Source organism: Apodemus sylvaticus, chromosome 9 (genome assembly GCF_947179515.1).
Source record: "Apodemus sylvaticus chromosome 9, mApoSyl1.1, whole genome shotgun sequence".
Taxonomy (NCBI): Eukaryota; Metazoa; Chordata; class Mammalia; order Rodentia; family Muridae; genus Apodemus; species Apodemus sylvaticus.
Window position 1 is genome coordinate 26,778,058 of NC_067480.1, and position 21,537 is coordinate 26,799,594.

The 21,537-nt window shown below is 48.4% G+C and overlaps 1 protein-coding gene across 1 annotated transcript; it reads right to left on the reverse strand.

Annotated features, from left to right (window-relative positions):
- Positions 1–7,615: 7,615 nt before the first annotated feature.
- Positions 7,616–10,641, reverse strand: Alpi (alkaline phosphatase, intestinal). The gene is made up of 11 exons (XM_052193535.1): positions 10,575–10,641; positions 10,375–10,491; positions 10,147–10,262; positions 9,827–10,001; positions 9,554–9,726; positions 9,098–9,232; positions 8,944–9,016; positions 8,681–8,815; positions 8,416–8,607; positions 8,102–8,219; positions 7,616–8,015 (listed from the first exon to the last, which is right to left on the reverse strand). The coding sequence occupies exons 1-11, from the start codon at positions 10,639–10,641 to the stop codon at positions 7,658–7,660; spliced, it is 1,659 nt and encodes a 552-aa protein (XP_052049495.1). The 3' UTR covers positions 7,616–7,657.
- Positions 10,642–21,537: the final 10,896 nt, after the last annotated feature.

Sequence of the window (21,537 nt, forward strand, 5' to 3'; positions counted from 1 at the left end):
TCTACTATCCATAGGTAGCTGCCAGAGCTGTGTGCTGGTGGTATAATGGTGAGCCCAGCTGGCTTTCACTGTGCCTCATTTTACCACAGATCCCCAGCCTGAGTCACATTTCTACCAGACAGTGTATTCAGTGTAGCAGGAATAGATCCGCTTGGTGGATCACAGTGGATACCCCTTCCTCCCCGCCCTCCCTACCACCGTGACCAGTACAGGGTTCAAGGTGCCTAGAGTGATGCACGGGCCATTGGGTTCAGTCCCAAGCGGGCTAGAGTCCAGCATGAGCTCATCTTGCAGACCGTAAAGCAGGCGCCTGGCTTCCTCGACCTCAGCCGCTGCCTGGATGCAGGAGTCTCTGGCAGCCGCTCACAGCTGATTCATTGGGCCGGCAGGCAGCTCAAATCCCCGAGCTGCTGTCACATAGAGCCGTAAAGGTGCATCTCTCCTTGTCTATGCTTTGCATAAATAAGGAAAAAGAATTCTCCCATCTTCCTTTGGGACCAAACGGTCTCAGGGGCTGCTGTCAGGGACTTGGGAGGTGATGTCTGAAGGTGGAGAAGGCTCTTTAGGAGAACATTTTCCTTTTACCTGAGGAGCTCTGGCCATGGTAAAGAGGGTCTGAGATGCCATGCTTGGCAGCAGTGAGACTCTGTAAATATGTATAAAAGGTGTCGGAGTACCACATCGAGATCTGGTGGTCCCCTTTTTAAGGTCGGTGGTTGGGGGGGGTCTTACTACTGAGGCAGGGGGAAGACTATTTCTTCCCTGAAGGGCAGCTCAGCAGGCTCCTCCCCCTTTGGGTTCTCTGGCATCATGCCAACACTCAGTGCTTGCAGGCTGCCATCCCCAGTGGGCAAGGTTACATCAAGGGGAACTTCTAGCTGCTTACAGGTGCTGCAGGCTGGTGTGTGCGCGCTGCTAGCAAACATGGAAGCTTGGAACAGCAGAAATAAGTAGCCCCTGGGGCCACCTTTGATCAGGGCTGTGATGGGAAACCCCACACAGCTTCTGTAGGCCTCTGGAAGGTGGGAGGCTGGATTGGGAAGAGGCTTCCTCAAGGGGCCGGAGGAGCCTGTCATGCTAATGCTAGAGGCACCTGTTTCTAGGACCAGTGTCAGATGCAACATCAGCGGCAAGGGCAAGAGGAGGGCACACCTGGCACCTGCCTGAATCTTCCCAAGTGGCTGAGACAGCTGCATCCGTTTCCCCTCATCGTGGCTCTGTCTATGCCAGCTGCCAATGCTTGGAGGGGCTCTGTGAGTGGGGACAGGAAGTGAGAGCTGGCGGTGCCTTGTGGCCTTGACTGGGGCAGATCTGTGTCTGGGGCCAGATGACCGCCATCACAGGGAGTTATCTGGCCCTTGGGGATTTTTGGCTAGAGGGTACCAGCTGCTCCGGAGGGCCCGCTATGCTTCTGTTCTATGCTTTGCCACAGCCCTGTGCAGTGGGCAGCTTGTGGCAGGATGAGTCGGTCTTCATAAGTAATGCCAAACTTCAGTGCTGGGGGTGTGGCTCAGACAGGGGAATGTTTGATTAGGATTTATAAAGCTCTAGGTTTGACCCTCGGTACTGCATAAACCCAGCATGGTGCTACATGCCTGTAATCTCAGCACTTGAGAGATGGAGGCAGGACGTTCAAGAGTTCAAGGCCAGCCAGGACTGTGAGACCCTGTCTAAAAACAGCCAAGCCAAGCCAAGCCAAGCCAAACAAAAAATGTGGTCTGGAAGAGAGCTCAGTCAATACATCATTTACTTTGCAAGTAGGAAGACCCATTTTGATTCCCAGAACCCATGTAAAAAGTCAGGTACATTGGTATACACACATAAGGGTCGTAGCTACATGGGTACACGCAGGAAGTGAAGCCAGGAGGATCCCTGGGGTCACTGGTGGCCAATCTAGTTCACCTGGTGAGCTACAGATTCAGTAGAAGACTCTGTCTTTCAAAAAATAAAAATAAATAAAAATGAAAATCAACAACACAAACCAAAAACCAGACCCCCAAAAGTGAATGGCTCCTGAGACTAATGTCTAAAAGACTTTCTGATCTCTCCATATACAGGTGCACACACATGTATCTTCATACACAAGTGCACCATAGGAACATTTATGTGAGCGTACACAGATACACGTGCACACACACATGCACACACATACACATGCATGCACACACATGCACTCACATATGTACACACATACACATGCATTCACTCATATACACATACATGCATGCACATGCATTCACACATGTACACACATACACATGCATTCGCGCACATACACATACATGCACACACACATGCACATGCACACTGAGCTCCGTACTGGTATCTCCACCCTTGGGCACCTACCTTATACAAGTCATAGGGGTCCCAGAGGAAAAGAAGAGGGTGCCTCAATCCAGGGCTGACCCAGTGTCTCTTTCCACCCATCCACTCACTTTCTGTGTATTTCAGTGTATTCAACATGTGTATGCATGTGTGTGTGCATGTGTATCTGTGTACGCTCACAGTTTAGTGTGTCTACCTAGGTGGTTCGTGGAGTCTATCATCCAATTTTAACCAAGCTAATCCTCCAGGGTGGCCAAGTGGCTTACAGGATTCCTGCCAAGGAGCTGCAGGCAATCCTGGTGAGAAGCGGCCAGCTGATGGCACCCAAGAATGCTCATCCCCACTGCGTCCCAGCTGTGAGAAGGGCTCAGATGTCAGACATTATAAAACCACATGAGGGCTGGCAAAATGGCTCAGCAGAAAAAGGTGCTTGCGTTCCAAACCCTAGGTGGCCCGAGTTCAATCCCCAAGACCCACGTGGTGAAAGAAGAGAATTCAACTCCCTAAAAGTTGTCCTCAGACCTACACACACACACACACACACACACACACACACACACACACACACACACACACACACGCACGCGCACACACACACGCACACAGTACACCCCTCCTCAGCCGTGGGTGCCTTGAGATATTCTTTAACAACAGCATAAAATCCTCATGGTTCACCAGACATTTAAAAACAGCCTTCAGAACATGAAGACAAACCCCTGTGATTTTTTTCCCGACAATGTTTAGAGCTATGTGCTTCTCAGCCCAGTACTTTTGATATTTCCCTAAGCAATGATAAATATTTGGAAAGCTCTTGTAAAGTTTCTTACATAATAGCATAAGACAAAAAAGAAGAAAAAAACGGGGAAAAAAAATCCCACCTAGCACCAGGCAAACAATTTTTCTTTCTGCCGCAGTAAAAATGGCAGAAACAATGAACAGTAAATGATCTGTCGACAAACCGAAAGGCATATCCTTGTCAGCAAATACTCCTGAAAGATATGGGGGGGGGGCACTGCCGTTGATTGGAAGAAATGAGTATTAGAGAAAATTACCCAGTGTGGGAGGTTTGCTATACAGTTGACTGAGAGTACAGATGTTTCTCAGCTTAAAGTATCTGCTGGATTCTCTTCCAATCACGAAATGCACAAGCCACATTTTTTTTTTGTGTGTGTGTGTGTGTGAACCACTAAAGGCAAGATACAGCAGAGAAGATATACTGCCCGCAGTAAATGCCTTTGTTGAATAAAAGCAGTGGCCTATGGGGAACATGGTAGAAGTTACACTGATGGAAGAACCAGATGGAAAAGATTTTTAAAAAGGATTCTGGGTAACAGTCAGGGCTCAGTGCCTTCAAAATTCACTCAGATTTCACTCACCCCACTCTTCAGTCCATACTTAAACCAGTACCACAGGCAGAAGCCTGGACACCCATCTGTGTAGGAGGCATGAGGTAAGTTTATAAAAACAAGGTTGTCCTATTAAAGTGAAATCTTTGTGGTGCTTGATAATGTGCTTGGGCGTGGTCTCAAACACTTTCTAGACCGAAGAGAATGAGTCAGGAATAATTGTGGCAAAGTCCTAGAAGGAGATGTCCTGAGGTTTCCCTACCCCGTCCCTGCCACATCACCACTCCTGTTGACAAAGTCTTCCTGTTCTGCCCCAGCTAATCTGGAGCTCCTGAGCTCAAGAAATCCTCCTGCCTCAGCCTCCCGGATAGCTGAAACTTCCCTCCTCTTTCCCACTCCCTCTCCCTCCTCTGCCTTCTCTCTCCTTCCTCTCCTCTTCCTCCTCCTCCCTTTGTATTTATTTACTCATTTCTATTTTTTGAGACAGTATCCTACTATATACTCCAGGCTGGTTTATGCAGCCCAAGCTGGTCTTGAAACTGTGGATTATCCTCTTGCTTCAGCCTTGGAAGTGCGAGCAATTCCAAGGCTGTACCGCCATGCTTGGCTTGGCTTTCACTCAAAAGTTGTGTACTGACACTTAAAGGCAACAAGGGTTGCCTGTTTAGGGACTTGGTAAAAAGCTTGAAAATAATTGATGCACTTTCCCTGCAGCAGTTATTATATTTAATATAGTTCAATATAATAATATAGTTGATATATATTATATATATTTGATAATATATATTATATATTTGTTTTATATATGTTATGTATTTGATAATATATTATATTTGTTATATATAACAATATAGTTGATAATATATATTATATATTGATTATATTGATATTATATATAATTTAATATTATAATAATATAGTTGATATTATTATATCAAGTCCCTTTAGTAAAGATGTTCCTTTAATGAAAAAGTAATAAGGACACCATCTTTGAATACTGAGTAATATTTTGCGGTGGAGAAAGAGAACTTGACAACAGATTTGAACAGGGTTTTCTTTGCATGCGTGCAGGTACACGTGAGAGCATTCACAGTGGCCAGAAGAGCCTTAGATGGCCTCCTCTAGTATTTCTCTGTCATATTCCTCTGAGACAGCCTGTTTCTGAGCCTGGGACTCACAGCTACCAAGCTCTGGAGACCCTCTGGGCTTCGTTCTCCTTAGTGCTGGTTTACAGGCCTCTGAGACCATGTCTGGCTTGTTAGGGCAGAACTGGGATCTGAACTCTGGTCCTCGTGGTTGAGCATCAGATACTCTCACCACCAGCCATTGGTCCAGTTCCTGAAAGGGCTTCTCACAAAGACTAGATTCTGTAGCCAAAGATGTATTTTTAGAAATTAAATTATTGCTGGGCAGTGGTGGCTCAAACATTAAGCCTAGCACTCAGGAGAAAGAGGAAGGCAGATCTCTGTGAGTTCGAGGCCAGCCTGGTCTACAGAGTGAGTTCCAGGACATAGAGAAACCCTGTCTCAAAAAACCAAAAAAACCCAATAAGCAAACAAACAAACAAACAAACAAACAAATAAATAACTCTCTCTCTTTCTCTCTCTCTCTCTCTCTCTCTCTCTCTCTGTGTGTGTGTGCATACGCACACGCGCACGCACGCATGCATACACGGGCCTTGCTCATGCATGCCATGGATTTCTTGTGGAGATCGGAAGACAGTGTTGTAGAGTTGGGTCTCTCCTTTTACCTATGTGCTGATCCTGGAGATCACATTTGCATTGTTGGGCTACAATCGAACACCTTTATCTGCCGAGCCATCTTGTTGCTCTCCCAGCAATGTGTGACCAATAAAGTCCTCATGCTCACACCTTGAAGCTTGTAAGTAAAGACTAATCTAATCTGCTTTTTGAAATTCAGGTATAATCTCCATACACCGTAAAATTCGCCCCCTCAACGCACACAATTTAGTACTTTTCAGAACATTTGCAAAGTTGAGCCATCTATTAACCAACATCTAATTCCAGAATAAGCTGGGTTTTTTTTTTAAAACCACAAGTTTTAGAATGAAGAGGTCCTTGGGTTTTGAACAAATGTACAAAACATAAACGTGTGATGCCGCTCCATCGTGTTGAAAGAGCGACTAATTGACACCCAGGAAGACGGAAATATATCAGCCGGAGCCAAACAGAAGCCTGGAGTGATTGGTGGATGGAGTGTAAAACCCAGTATGATGGTTCTGGAAGCTCTGTTAATGATGCCTTCTTCCATTCAGCTCCCACATTTTCACGACAGCCACTAAAATCCGGAATTGAAATAAACTACCCCGAGAGCCAAGACTTCAAATTGATGTTTCACAGTGTTAAATCAGGATTTTAGCAAATAAGGAAACATATTCAATCTTCCTAATATTACTAGTGGGAGCAAAGAGTGTTTTTGTACCTTCATAAATGTACAGATAAATTTGTAGTGTGGCAAAATTTACTGGGAAGCACAGCTGAACCCACCTTTACGTAATTCTTTCAAATGTCCTCATTGGGCAGGTTAGGGGCTGAGAATTATACTGGGGTGGTGTTCCACCAAGTTCCCAATGCAAGTCAGAGATGGTTAGGGTCTGTGTCTCCCCTCAGGCTGACCAGCTCCTATATCTACACCCATCCCCACCCCTGAAAAAAAAAACAGGAAAAGTGGGGGAAAATTGTATTTCCAGCAACAGCCCAAGTACCCCTCTCCCTCTCTCCACGTGGTCATGGCCTGCCTCCACTTCTCTACCCTCTACTCTCTCTCTGCCTCTCTAACTCCCATCCTCTGCCCTGAATAAACTCTATTCTAGACCAAAAAAACCAACCAAGCAACCAACCAAGCAACCAACCAACCAACCAAACAAACAAACAAACAAACAAAAAAAACAAAAAAAAGGTCCGTCCTCTCCGTCAACAGCCCCTCGCAGCTCCTGCTTGGCATCCTTCATCCCGGCCGCCCTCTCTGGCCCAGTTGTTGTAACCTCTCCAGCTGATTGCTGCCTCAGGGCCTTTGCACTGCTGGGCTGTGTTGGTCAGGCGTTCACTTTGCTCAGGATTCTTGCTCAACGGGCTGTCTCTCCCTGGCCGGATCTCCACCATTCTCATCCCTCCCCACCTGAACTCCTGCTCCAGGCTTTCTTTCTGCAAAGGACCCACTACTCTGCCGGGAGTGGGGCTCGCACTTAAAATCGCAGCATCTGGGAGACTGCAGCACGTGGATTGCCATAAATTTGAGGCCAGCTTGGGCTACAGAGTCTCAGGAGGAGGAAGGGAAGGGGAAGAGGGAGGAAGGAAGAGGAGGAGGAGGAGGAGATGATGATACTAGAGGCTGGGGATATGGCTCTGTGGCATAGCACTTTCATAGCAGGCACTAGGCTCTGGTTTTAAAACTGAAGAAAAAGAAAATGACTATTGCCATTGTATTGCATAATACTTTATTATTGGTTTGTCTTTCCCAGGGGAACACAGATCTCGGAAGCTAGGGACTTTCCTCAGTTCAGAAATTTTGGTGCAGCCTGAGATGACCTGGGAGTGGGGTGGGATACAGCTCCTTGAATCTCCTAGTTGAGTCAAAGACATGAAAGGGCCGAACGACTCGAGTCTCCGCTCTGTGGGTTGGTATGGCTGGGTCCATGAAGGGTTGGTTCTGAGCGTGGAGCTGGCCCAGTGAGGGTGAGGGAGGGAGGACTGTGTGGAAGGCTGGCTGGGGGAAGCCAGCACCTCAGCCTTCCAGCCTGCCAGCAGATTAGACTGAGGAGTGGTGGGAGGCCAGCCTCTCTCTGTGTTCTCTTGTGCCTTAGTCCTGGGGATGGAGCTTGTGGAGATGGATTCAAGCTCCGAGAGTAGCAGTGGGTAGGTGCATGTTTGGTCCTCCAAACTGAGGAGAAGTTAGTGGGAGGCAGGGAAGGGCAGGACCAGGTGAGGGTGTGGGACCTTGTGGATGGAGTCTGGATGAAATGGAGTTTAGGACTCGGCAGGAGCCCCCAGTAGTAGCAGCAGCGTTCCGGCTAGCAGCGCCAGGGCCAGCGGGGCAGTGGCTGGGCCTAGGCTACTGGCGCTATTCTGGACCGGGGTGGTGATAGTGGTGGTGGTGGTGGTCTGGCTCGGGACGTTTGGACTGCTCTCATCTGCAGGGGGCGCCAGGCCGCAGTCGGTGTAGGGCTCCAGGCAGCCTGCGAAGGCCATGACGTGCGCGATGTAGTTCTGCTCCTGCACGCCGTGCAGCAGGTGCGCCTGCGGGCCACGCGCGAATATCGCCACGTCCTCCCCGCCGTGGGTCTCCGACTTCACCGGCACAGCTGCCTGCTGCTGGTACGATGAGCTAGCTGGAGGGGCAAGATGTTCAGGGAGAGATTCTCTGACCCGAGTCCCCTCTGTCCGACCTTCAGGCAAGCCACCCGGCCACACTCACTGCTTTCGGCTTCGGTGACGTTGGGTCTTTCCCCTGTACCGACATAGCCTGGGCCGTTGCCATACAGGATGGAGGTGTAGGGCTTGCCGTCCAAAGCATTGAGAGGAGCCAACCCTGCATGGAGGAAGAGAGACACGTTGTCCGGCCAAGGATTGATGCTTAGACGAGCCCCTGCCTTCTGCCTGGCCAGTGGTTCAGTCGTTGCTAGATCCCCACAAGGCAGGTGCCCTTTCTGTCCATTTAACCGAGAGAAACGATGGCTCAGAAGAAGTTCCGTCTGTAATTGACCTGCCACTGTCTCCCAACCTACCGAAGATGGAGGTCCCTCGAAGTGTGTAGCCACCAAAGGAGAAGACATGGGAGTGGTCAGCAGTGACTATGGTCAGGGTGTCCTTCTCACTCGTGAGCTGGCTGGCCTTCTGGATGGCTGAGTCGAACATCACAGCCTCAGTCAGTGCCAGGTAAGCTGTGCCCAGATGGTGACCACGGTCGATTCGGCCTCCTGCAGGAAGCCACTGAGTTTGAGCCTGTCCCTGTCCATTGTCCCCTCTTTCCGTGGGAGCTTGGAGACTCACCCTCCACAAAGAGGTAGAAGCCTTTGGGGTTCCTGCTTAGCACTCGCAGGGCTGCCTCTGTCATATCCTCCAGAGATGGGTCCACCAGGGGGTCTCGTTGGATATCGAATTTTGTGTCTACAGGCTCAAAGAGGCCTGGGGGACAAAAACAAAATACGACGGTGACCACCAAGCTTGGTAGTTGGGGTCATGGTACATATAAACACACATTGTCACTGGTGGCCATCTGAGGGGTACCAGTGCCAGAGGTGTGGGGCCATTACCCATGAGGTATGTCACTGACGGATCCTGGGACTTCTCAATGAGTTGAGCAAGATTCCAAACATACTGGGCTCCCTAGAGGGACATAAACAACTGGTAAGGCCCCAAGCCCTTCCCTGCTCTCCACTGTACCACTATGATTCTGCACCCTGTTACCTGGCGCTTTGACAGCCATTCCTGCACCAGGTTCTTGCCGTCCAGTCGGGTTCCAGTCTCATTGACATCATTCGGATACTCGGGGTCTGGGGTTCCCGCAGGAAACATGTATTTTCGGCCCCCACCAAGGATCACCTGTGATCAGAGAGGATGAAGGAAGGTCCTCTGCCTCCTTTTCCAGCCAGTCCCTAGCTCCTCATCAGGTGTGGGGGACTACCCAGCCCTCTGAGACCCCAGAAGATCCAGGGAGTTCAGTCTACAGGTTGCTTGGGACCACCCCTCCCCCCACACCTCCTCTCCCCCTCCCCATTTCTCCCTCACCCCTTCTTACTCCTCCCCCTCCCTCTTACTCCTCCCTACCCCTCTTCCTCCCTACCTCTCTCCCCTCCCCCACCTCTCCTCCGCCTGTCTCTCCCCCCTTCCCCTGCCTCTCCCCTCTTATCCTTTATTCCTTACATTAATGTCCATGTTGGATATGAGTTGTGTAGCGATGTCCTTGCAGCCCTCCTGCAGCGCCGAGGCAGGCATATCGGCATCGCCATACCAATTGCGGTTCACCGTGTGAACATACGTGCCCGCGGGAGAGGCGTGCTGCACTCTGGTGGTGGTCACCACGCCTACGGATTTTCCTGAAGATGGCAAAGGTCAGGGTGAGATATCCAGTCCCCCAGGCTTGTCCCACATTGCACTGTTGAGCCTGGCGCATCGCTGAACCTGGCTCCAGCTCACCTGCCTGCTTGGCACGGTACATCACTGAGAAGACCTCGTTGCCAAATGTGGTGTTGCACTGGTCGAACCGGGCTGCGGCACTCACACCGATGGTCTTGTAGTTGGTCTTGACCCCACACAGGTAGGCTGTGGCCGTGCTTGCACTGTCTGGGACCTGTCTGTCCACGCTGTATGTCTGGGGACAGAGACACCCCCAACTAGGCTCAGAGCAGACATTTATTTCTTTACCCAAGCCTGGGGGCTGTTCATTCTCTCTGCTACCCTTTCCCTAGATCCCTGTCAGCCTTTTCCTCCCACTCCAGATGTGACTCAGTGCTCACCTTGGACAGAGCCATGTACGGGAATTGGTCCATGGCCAGGGGTGTCTCAGGTCCTAGATGACCGGTCAACTGTCCCTTTAGAATCCGAGTGGCTGTCACCGTGGGCACCCCCATGCCTGAAAGAGCAAAACCTCGTCGGGACTGAACCCTGAGACCTGACTGTACCCACCAGTGGCCTTGGGTAATTGGAGTACGAGTGCCGCAGGGTAGTGGGCCTCGCACACTCACCATCCCCCAGGAAGATGATGAGGTTCTTGGCCGATGTCTGAATGGGCTGCAGTTTCTTGGCGACATCCAGGGCCTCAGCAGCCTTCTGGTTCCAGAAGGCCGGGTTCTCCTCCTCCACTGGCCAAGGGAATAGCAGGAAGGCTCAGACTGAAGGGCCATGGGTGGGAATGGGGTATGCATCTGAAGGAGTTCCTCCTTACCTGGAATGACGCTAAGGGACAGCTGTAGCCTGAGGCCCAGCAGCAGCAGCACCCAGGTGCCCCGCATGGCTGTGGTTGGTGGTGGGACAGCAGCAGTCAAAGAGCTGGGACACCAGGGGATCAACTAAAGCACAGCATGCCTGGACTTAAATAGGGGGAGACTTTGTTCCTAACCAGACAACCCGACACCCCTCCCCTGGATCGAAGTGGACATCCTGGCTCCGCCCCCCTGCCCTGTGAACTGAACTGAACTCCTTCTCGCTGGAGGAAAAACTGGTAGGGTGTGTCTAACCGAGCCTGGGCTGGGGGTCCTGAGGGAGCACTAGGCGCCCTCCCAGGGGAGGGAGGGAGGCATGGGCAGGGAGCATGTGATTGTGATGCTCACAAGACCCTGTGCAAGACTCTTGCTCCTGAGAGCCAGGGCAACTAGGCTGGTTCTGGGTGCTGGAGGTAGGTCTGGAAGGCCACGGCTTGAATGACAGGTCTTGGTTTGGCTTCCTGGTGCCTGGATAAAGGAAACAAGGCATACTGAATGCCCCGCTGTCCACTTAAAACGGGGTTGCAGACAGAGCTCTGTCTTCCGTGTTGAGACAAACTTTGCACAGCAACCTCCAACAAGAGCAACCGTGTTCTGTGGCTTGGCTATGGATGGAGCCTGTCCCCAAATGCACATGTTGCAGGCTTGGCCCCTAGTGTGGTGCTGAGGTCGGGGGGTGATGGAAGGGAGAGGTGACTAGGTCTTCTGAGGTGCATTCTTGGAAGGGGTTAGGGTGTCTCATGAGATCCTACTTAGTCCGTACTAGAGGGGGTTCTAATGACAGACCAGGACTGGCCTCTCCTTCTTCTCTGTCTCCTCACGGTGCTATTCACCCTGTGAGGTAGTGAAGAGGACCCTTCTGAGATTCAAGCACAAATAAGAGCCAATCTGATGAGCTCTTCTAATCCCAGCACTCAGGAGGCAGAGGCAGGAGGATCTCTGTGGGTTTGAGACCACCCTGGTCTACATATTGAGTTCCAGGTCATATAGGGTTACGTAGTGAGACCCTGCCTCAAAATTAAATAAATAAATAAATAAATAAATAAATAAATAAATAAGATGTAAAAAGCCACCATGAGATAAGAGAGACGGGGAGGAGGGGTGGGACTAGTGATCAGGTGCAGAATACTTGCCTAGCACACCTGAGGACCCTGGGTTCAAGATTCAGAACTATGAGCCAAAATGCCAGGACCACCACCAAAACAACCTTAAACCAAACTCAGACAGAAGAAAGTCAAAGCCAAGGGGCTCCTGACCCACCATGCAGTGTGCTCGAGCCACGAGGAGATTGCGCTGAGTGCAACCAGAACATACTGAAGCCCCTCCCCCACGCCCTCCTCCGGTATCACCAGGAGAAGTAGGAAGAACGAGGAGGTGCAGGAGATGACTCTGGGGTTAAGAGCCATCTGTTCCTGCACAACATCCAAGTTCGGTCCTCAGCTCCCACATCATGTAGCTCCCAGGGATCTGATGGCTTCTGGGACGCCTGTACTCACGCATGCGCTCTCACACGTACATATGTGTAGTTAAATAAAGGGGCTGGGGGAAGACTGGGTGGTTAAAAGCACTGGCAGCTTTTCCAGGTACCCCTGATTCTATTTCTAGCACACATGGTAGCTCACAAATGTCCGTTACCCCGGTTACCTGGGGAATCAAGTACTCTTCTGGGCTCTGAAGAGGACGTGCACACACACTGTACGGACACAGACACGCGCACGTACACACACACACACACACACACACACACACACCTCACAGACACACGCACCTAAATACCTGTATATATAAAATAAAAATGGCTATGGGATGTGTACGAAAAATCTTTAAAAACAAAGTATAGAAAGTTTCTGTTTAATGAAGCCCATAAAAATAATGAAGCCCCCAAAAAGCAAAGATGGAGAATCCACAGCCAGAGGCTGGGGGAGGGAGGGATGGGGAGATTTTCTCTAATGGGTTCCGTGTCTCAGCTCCTCAGGACGGCTGGCCATGTGCTGCCCAGACATGTGAGACCCCTAACACTGCATTTGTAGGACAGAACTCCAGGCGAGCCTCCCTGCCTCCCTCTGAGATCTAACCACTCCCTCTACTTCCTGTGTTGGCATGCTGTGCTAGGAAAATTAATTTTTTTCAAGTTTATCAATAAATGATTTTATGGCCATACAATAATTATGGGGACAATGATAATTCAATCGATGGTACAATACTGAATGAGGAAATTAGGGTAATTAGAGTTTTCATGTCCTTAAATATTTCTTTGTGCTGGGAGAGGAAAATTCTTGGTTAAAGTTCAGGGGTGACTGGGTACTGAGCAAACTCTTACTCAATTAATTAATTAAAAAAAAAAAGGCCAAGTTGTAGGTTAAAGGTTTGTGACCCTGCAGTGAGTGCTGTCAGAAGGGCTTACCTATGGCACACAATATCCTTTTAAATTATTTAGATTCCTCCTCCCCTTCTTTTCTATCATCATCATCATCTTCATCAACATCATCTTCATCAACATCAACATCATCATCATCATCATCAACATCATCATCACCATCACTATTATCACCACCATCACCATCATCATCATCACCATCATATATTGTGTGTATGTGCACTCATGTCATGTGGGGGTCAGAGGGCAACTTTGTGGAGTCAGTTCTCTCTTGCTACCTTTATATAGGCTCCAGGTGTTGGACTCGGCTTGTGTGGCAAACACCTTTACCTGCTGAGTCATCTTGTTGGCCTCTATTCCCCCTTTGAAATGGTAATGTTGGCATAATTGTAGAATCCTATTTATAGTTGTAAGGAATGAGATAAATCGACTACCAGGGGCTGGGGGAAAGTGTGGGGAACTTACACTGGTCTCCAGGGTCACGCTCCTCAGACACTGTGGTCACGTGAATTTGCACGAGGATGTGCAGGCCCCCCTCCCTCCCTTCCTTCCTTTTAAAACATTCATTTTCATTTTTAGTTATGCGTGTCTGTGTGTAGGCATGTACATATGGAGCCTGTGTAGTCCAAAGGACGATGCGGGACCCCTCTGAGCGTTACAGCTGAACTGGGTGCTGGGGACCCAGCTTGGGTTTTCTATCACCGAGCCTTCTCTCCAGGCCCTTCCCCCTGCCTTTCTTTCTTCTTTTCCTCCTTCTTTCCTCCTGGAGTGTCACATGATGGAGCCCAGACACCTGACCCTTGGGATCTTGCCTCAGCCTCCCAAGTGCTGGCATTACTTACAGCTGTGTTCCACCAAGCCCAGTCCCATCACCTGAGTGGGTTCGTGTTAGTATCATGGTCTCTCTTATTTCTAAACCCACAAGATCCCTCTAAAGCCTTTCGCTGGCCTCCCCTACCCATTTCCTCTGTCCCTAAGCCCTAACCCAGTTCTGTTGTAAAATGTTGCCATTTCTTAGATATTGTGTCAATGGAATGAAATCCTTTGTTACCATTTGAATCTCTTTCGCTTGATTTAATTCTTGGAGCCTTGCGCCAGTGAGTCCCAGTCCGAGGCTCTTCTGCCTGGCTGAGCCATGTGACACAGGATGTATGGGGGACCTTGCCTTTCGGGTTTAAAGCATATCTGCTCCTTTCAGCCTTTCTGGGAGGCCAGAAGCGATTTGGTAAACAGAGGGGACATCACCTTACTATTGCCTTCCTGAGTGGCTCGATCTTGAGTACAGTAACTGAGCTCCGTGATGTCACCAGGAAATGTATTTTCTGACAGCTCGACCAGCATCATAGTGCTGGCCCTGGATGGAAAAACGTCTACAACACAAACTATGACAAGGGCGTACTGACTGAGGGCCATGATTGGATGGACTCCCTCTATAGATGTCCAAATAGCTCACCAAAGGATGGAAACACACCAGCGGAGTCTGACTGTATTCACAGGCGTGTGGGCCACTCAGAACACACATCAGTTATAAACCACGGCAGCAGACTGGCCATAGGAAACCACATTTCCCCATTTGTACTGTCTTCTCTAGTTTATGAGTTAAGGAGTCCGATACTTTTGCTAGCATTTGTTTATTATTTCTTCATTTTTGTCTAATTGAGACAGGTTTGTGTAGCTTTGACTGGCCTCATAGGAGCTAGGTAGCCCAGGTTGGCCTCTTTAACTCTTGATGGTCTATCTGCCTCAACCTCATGAGTGCTGGGATTGCAAGTAGCTACATTCAACTCTGGCTCGATTTACATGTTTATTTGTTTACCTGGAGAGAGATGGTATCACATATCTCTCACACTTATTATGTTGCTACCATGACCTTGAACTTCTGAACTTCTGTGTCCTTCCTCCCAGGTGCTAGCATTATAGGCATGTGCCACCATGTCAAGTTTATACAGTGCTGGTTATCAAACTCAGGACTTAGTGTGTTAGGCAAACACTATCACTGAGCTACATGTGCAGCCCCGACTGATTGTTTGAGAAAAGGTCTCATAGAGTCAAGCCTGCACTTACTGTGTAACCAAAGGATGACCTTGGATTCTTGCTGCTCCTGCTTCACCTCCGAACTGTGGAGGTTACAAGCATGCAGCGTCATTCCTTCCCTTGCTTATATATTTTTACTTTTATTTCCTGCATGCCGAGGAGCATGCCTGGGGCTTTGTGCATGCTGAGCGGTCTGCCGGTGAACCACACTTAATAACGGACCGTAAGGTCCCAGGAAGGACCGCCTTCTTACAGAGCAGGTTTGTTCGTTTTCTTCTTTTTCCTTTGAGACACAGTCTCATTATGTAGCTCTGACTGACCTGGAACTTGCTATGTAGATCAGGCTGGCCTTGAACTCACAGAGACCCGATTGCCTCTGCCTCTTAGTTTGCATCCCCACTCCTGACACCATTTCTTTTTCTTTTGAATTTTGACACACAGTGCTTCTGAAGCAGTATGTCCCGGGTCCTGCTGTCACTAGCAGAAACAACTTAAAGGCAAAGAGGCTTTTTGGCTCTGGGCTTAAGGGGATACAGTCCACTGTGGCGGGAAGGTGTGTCAGTCTGTCTTCGCAGGACTGTGTGGTGGAGGATCCTCACATTATGGCAGGTCAGGAAGCAGAGAAAGGACCTGAATCAGGCCTGGACTATAAGCCTCAAGTCTCACCCCATGGCCTAGCTCCATGCCTTAGGCCCTAAGTTCCAAAGGTTCCACACTGTCCCTAAACATCATCATCAGAGGTGTTCAAACACAAGTTCAGAACTTGCTGACATAGCATGAAAATCTGCCTTCCTACAGTCCCCCAAACCTCAAACAAATGGGGGTTGGGGGGACAGGGTGGTGCTGGAGACACAGCTCAGTGGGTAGAGTACTTGCCCAGCATGCGGGGAGCCCTGGGTTTAACCCCCAACACCACATATACTCTAGTGGTGCACACCTATGATCCCAGCACACAGGAGGCACAGGCAGGAAGATCAGTTCCAGGCCACTCTTGGTTGGCTACATCAGGAGTTTGATACCAGCATGGGATACAGGAGACCCTGTTGGAAGACAGACAGACAGATAGGAAGGAAAGCAGGAGGTAGGAAAGGAGGGAAGGGGGAAGGGAGGGACGGAAGGAGGAAAAATCTACTAAAGTATTTTCTCAGTATTTAATAACTTATCTTCTAGACATACAACCTAGTCTGGAACTCTAGGCTCCTGAGTGCTGGGACTCTGGCATACACCACACACCTGGCCTTAATGAACTCTTAGACCCTTGGGTTACTTCCCAAAAAATTGTTTTTTTTTTGGGAAGCATCCTGGCACTTCTCAGCAGGCCGGTGGCTCCATCTTAAAGTCAACAGGAAGTTGCCCAATTCTCTTCTGAGGGTATCCTAGAAAACAAAACAGTTTAGGTTGATGGTCGCTTGGGAAATTATTGAGTAAACAACCATCTGTGAATGTGGAAATTCAGTTATTTCTTCTGCACATGCTTGAAGATAACAAACTTTGGCTGATAGGATGCCAGACTATCAGAACTGTATGAATTTTGTTCAACTTCTGAGACACAGATTAGTAACACACTTATGCAAATTTATCTGAGACACAAATTAGTAACACACTTATGCAAATTTTCTGAGACACAGATTAGTAACACACTTATGCAAATTTAACTCGCCAGGCTTATCATTAGATACTCCTTGACAACATTCCCATTTAATTCAATACATCAAGTAAGCCTAATTAGTTATATTTTGTCATTGTTTGGGGGTTTTAAAAAATTGGGGTCTTGACTGTCATGGTGGTGGCACATAGCTTTAATCCCTAACAGAGGTAGGTAGAACTCTCTGAGTTCTGGTCTACATAGCAAGTGCCAGACCAGCCCGGGCTACATAAGTAAAACTCCTCCTCCTCCTCCTCCTCTTCTTTTTTCTCCCTCAAAAAGAAAAAGAAAAAAATGAAGGAAAGAAAAAAAGAGGATTAGTTTTAATGCATGATCAAGGCTAGTGTGACTGCCATTATGTAGTCCGGGTTGGCCTTGAATTTAAGCTCTTCCTACTTTAGCTTCCTACATGTTGGGATCATCTATGTCCGAGGGCCCATTCCTCCCTCCGTTAGCTCTATCCCAGAATCCTTTCTGCCTACCGGATGTCCCACCTTCTACTTCCTGTCTCAGCTACAGGGCAATCAGCTTTAATTGGCAGGTGTTGCATTCATACACTACATAAGAGATTTTCTCTGCAATCAGAAGACTCACAAAGGGAAATCCAGAACGTAAGACAGCTTAGAGAAACGTGTCGCTCTTTAGCAGAGGATTTGGTTTCCTCGCATGACCTAAGCCCAAGTGAGGGACATGGAATGCTCAGGAAACAGTCTGGGAGACCAATCTTTGTTTCCTAAGCCAGTTTGCTGAAAGGGTTAATAGCAAAGTGAGACCAACCATCTTACAGTCTTGTACTCAGGGCAGACCAGAGCTTGGTAGCTCACATCTGTAATCCCAGCACCAGTCTGTCTTAAATAGCAAAACAACAAAACCCCAGCTCTGGACATTGCTAGATTGGAAGCTAGGCTTTCAACACATTAGCTTCTTGGGACCTTTTGTTTTAATTTAGTGACAGAGTTTCATGTAATCCAGGCTGACCTTCTACTTGATATCTAGTCAACAAAGGAAATCCAGCAGATGGACTCCAGGAAATCTGCTGGATCAGTGGAAGAGTGCTGTAAGCACCACCTGCTTCTATCTCAAGCACACAAACAAACAAACAAACACACAAACAAACCAAGAACCCTAAATAGACACTCAAATTCACATTCAGTCATTGTTCTTTATGTTGGTGTGTGTGCATATGTGTGTATGCACATGTGTGTGTGTGTGTGTGTGTGTGTGTGTGTGCATATGTGTGTACATGCATGTGTGTGCATGTGTATGTGTGCGCATTCGTGTGCACATGGTGGTCAGAGGACAACTACTACTTGCGGTCATTCTTCCCTTCTCCTCCTGTGGGTTCCAGAGTCACACTCAGGTTGTCAGACTTGTTGGCAACTGCCTCCACCCACCGCGCCATCTTACCTTCTAGGTCTACGTGTCTTTGGCATATGGCTTGCTTTGAGGTGACAAAACTTGAAAACCAGCAAATGCAGAGGTTTTTTGAGTTTTCCTTCACACATCTTGTGTTGTTTTAGATTTTCATTGCTGTGGGAAAAGAGCTGAGAAAAGGATTGCTGTAGTAGTAGTAGTAGTAGTAGTAGTTGTTGTTGTTGTTATTATTATTATTATTATTATTACTGGGCAAGCTCACATTCTGCAGCCCGGGTAGGCCTAGAATTCACTGTGGAGGGCAGCCTGGCCTCCAGCTCCTACCCTTTCCCTTCACCCTCCCTGGAATTAGAAGTGTACATCACTGGGATATTCTTAGCTGAGGCAGGAGAGTACAGTGGAGTAAACCTGGTCCCCTCACAGCAGCTGTGAAACACAAAGGGAAAGAAAGCAAGGATGGGACGGGGACAGGATGCGTCCTCTTGTGCATAGCCTAGAACCCACCTTCCCCAACTCCATGGCACCTAACTCTTTCCAGGGAATTCATCAAATTATAAACCTAACAATGGATTAATCTACTGATAAAGTCAGAGCCTCATGATCCAGTCAAAAGCTTTACCTGGAAGACAGGACTTACAATCCTTCTGCTTCAGAGGTGGAGGGAGAAAGATCAGGAGTTCAAAGTCAGCCTTAACTACATAGCCAGTTCAAGGCCAGCCTGGGCTACTGGAGACCCTGCCATGAAAAACTAATGAAACAAAGGCCTACCTCTCAATGTTGCTATCCCGGGGCCTCGGCCTTCAACACATGAGCCTCTGAGGGACATTTTAGGTGTAAACCACGACAAAGCCTAAAAACTGGTGGAGAAAAATAAAGTCAACTGTCAGACAGTCCTCCCCACCCCATTGCTTTAGGACATCATATTTTTGTTACCAAGTCAGTCAAGCATCAGAAATGCAGAGCTGGGTATGGTGGGACAGGTCTAATCCCAGCACCCAGGAGTCTGACATAGACAGGTCTCTATGAGTTTGAGGCCACCCTGGTCTACACAGTGAGCTCCAAACCAGGCATGGCTACATAGTGAGACGCTGTCTCAAAAACAGACAGACAGACAGACAGACAGACAGAAAAAGTGCTAGCAAGACAGCTCTGAAGATCAAGGTTTTACTAAACCTGAGGACCTGAGTTAGATAGATTCCCAAGGCCAGCGCCATCAAAGAAGAGAACCAGCTCTCAAAAGTTGTCCCCTGACCACCTTGGGCCCTGCAGAAGCCTCCCTGTTGCCTGCGCTTAGATGGCCTCGGCAAAGAAGGGTGTGGAGAAGAAGGGCCGTTCTGCCATCAACCAGATGGTGACCGAAGCGACACCATCAGCATTCACAAGCGCATCCATGGAGGCGTGAGCTTCAAGGAGTGTGCCCCTTGGGCACTCAAAGAAATCTGAAAATTTGTAGTGAAGGAGCTAGGGAGTCCAGATGTGCGGCATTGGCGCCGGGCTCAATAAAGTCAATAAAGTCATCTGGGTAAGGAATGTTCCGTATCTCATCTGAGTATGTTTGTCCAGAAAATGTAAGGAGGATGAGGATTCACCAAACAAGCTCTGCACTTGTGCCTGCTACCACATTCAGAAATCTACAGATGGTCAAGGTGGATGAGAACTAACCTGCCTAATGTCAGTAAAGTTGCAGAACTGACTCTAAATAAATAAATACATAAATACATAAATACATAAATACATAAACAGCCGTCCTCTGATGGCCGCATGAGCATCGTGGAACACTCATACATGTGTACCACACACACAAAATACATACTGAACAAACATAGATAAAAATTTAAAATATTTATTTAGATTCATTGGTGTTTTGCCTTCATGTATGTCAATGTGAAAGTGTCAGATCTTGGAGTTACAGTTACGAGCTGCCATGTGGGTGCTGGGATTTGAACCCAGGTCCTCTGGAAGAAGTGCCCTTAACCACTGAACCATCTCTCCAACCCCTAAAGTTTTTAATGCAAAGAAAAGTTAACTATGGGCAGATGACAAGCACTTCTTTTCAGAGGCTTAAGTCAGTTATGGAAGCTCATGCCTGTGATTCTAGTGCTTGGGTGAGGGGTGCGGTGAGGCAGGAGGATTACTGAAAGTTTGAGGCTAGAGTTGACTTCAGAGTGAGACTTTGTCTTAAAACAAAAAAATAAGATGGGAAGATGACTTTATGGCAAATGGTTGCTGTGTGTTACAACCGGAACCCAGGAGAATTCCAAACAATAGTGCATGGGTCTGTAATCCCAGGGGCCCTAGGAGGAAATGAGGGATGGAGGCAGGAGAATCACCTAACGCTCTTAGGCTAGCCTGAGCTACACATCTGTGAACAAGTGAGGCCTTGTCTCATGCTCAGCACAAATATTAAAACTGTGCTGATTAGCATGTCCCCTGCAAGTGGATGACACAGATTTGTGAAGTATCTCATAGTTTTCATAACAGAGAGAGAGAGAGAGAGAGAGAGAGAGAGAGACAGAGAGAGAGAGAGAAGACAGAAGACTCCCTCACGCATTCATGTGCCCACACACATACATAACAGCCCCCCCCCCCAGACCTTAGTCTGGCTACCTGTTCTTGCTAACTGAAGTGTGTGAACCCTTTGTGCTTAAAAGCTCACCCTGAGAAAGGCTTGGGGTCACATGGGATCCCCAAAAGTCAGTGTAGTCACTGGTAGGCTAATGAAGACTTTCTTTAATCTGTGTCCAAGTAGTCTTCTATGGCAGACACCCCACAACAACACACACACAACAAACACACACTATATACACATACACACTCACAAAGAAATAATCCCTTAAATGAACAACTAAAGAAAGGGGGAGGGGAAGAAAGAGAAGAGGAAAAAGATAGCTCAGGACTCTGAGGTTTAAGGGCAAGGTATCAGTGTTAACTTGTTTCTGATGTGACACTGTAACAGCAAAAGCACATTCCAAAGGGACAGAGCATATCCTCGGAAGGGAAGACAGAGCATGGGGAGAGGCAAGACAGACAGACAGACAGACAGGCAGGCAGGCAGGCAGGCAGGGAGAAGGAACAACCCTTTTTCTAGGTGTGACCCAGGTCCATTGAGAACTACCTGAATGCTTCTCAGGCATAGTGTTTTCTATAATTAATGACTCCCTCACCCGCTGCCTTCCTTCCCTCCTCCTCCCGATTCTCCTCTACTCCTCTCCTCCCCAGCTTCTGACCTCTCCTCTCCTCTCCTCTTTTTCCAGTGCTGGGGACTGATCCCAGGACCTTGTATCTAGGTGGTCCGACTTCTTTTTTTTTTTTTTTTAAAGATTTATTTTATTTATATGAGTACACTGTAGCTGTCTCCAGAAGAGGGCATCAGAGTCCATTACAGATGGTTGTGAGCCACCATGTGGTAGCTGGGAATTGAACTCAGGACCTCTGGAAGAGCAGTCAATGCTCTTCACCACTGAGCCATCTCTCCAGTCCTAGGTCCTACCTCTTA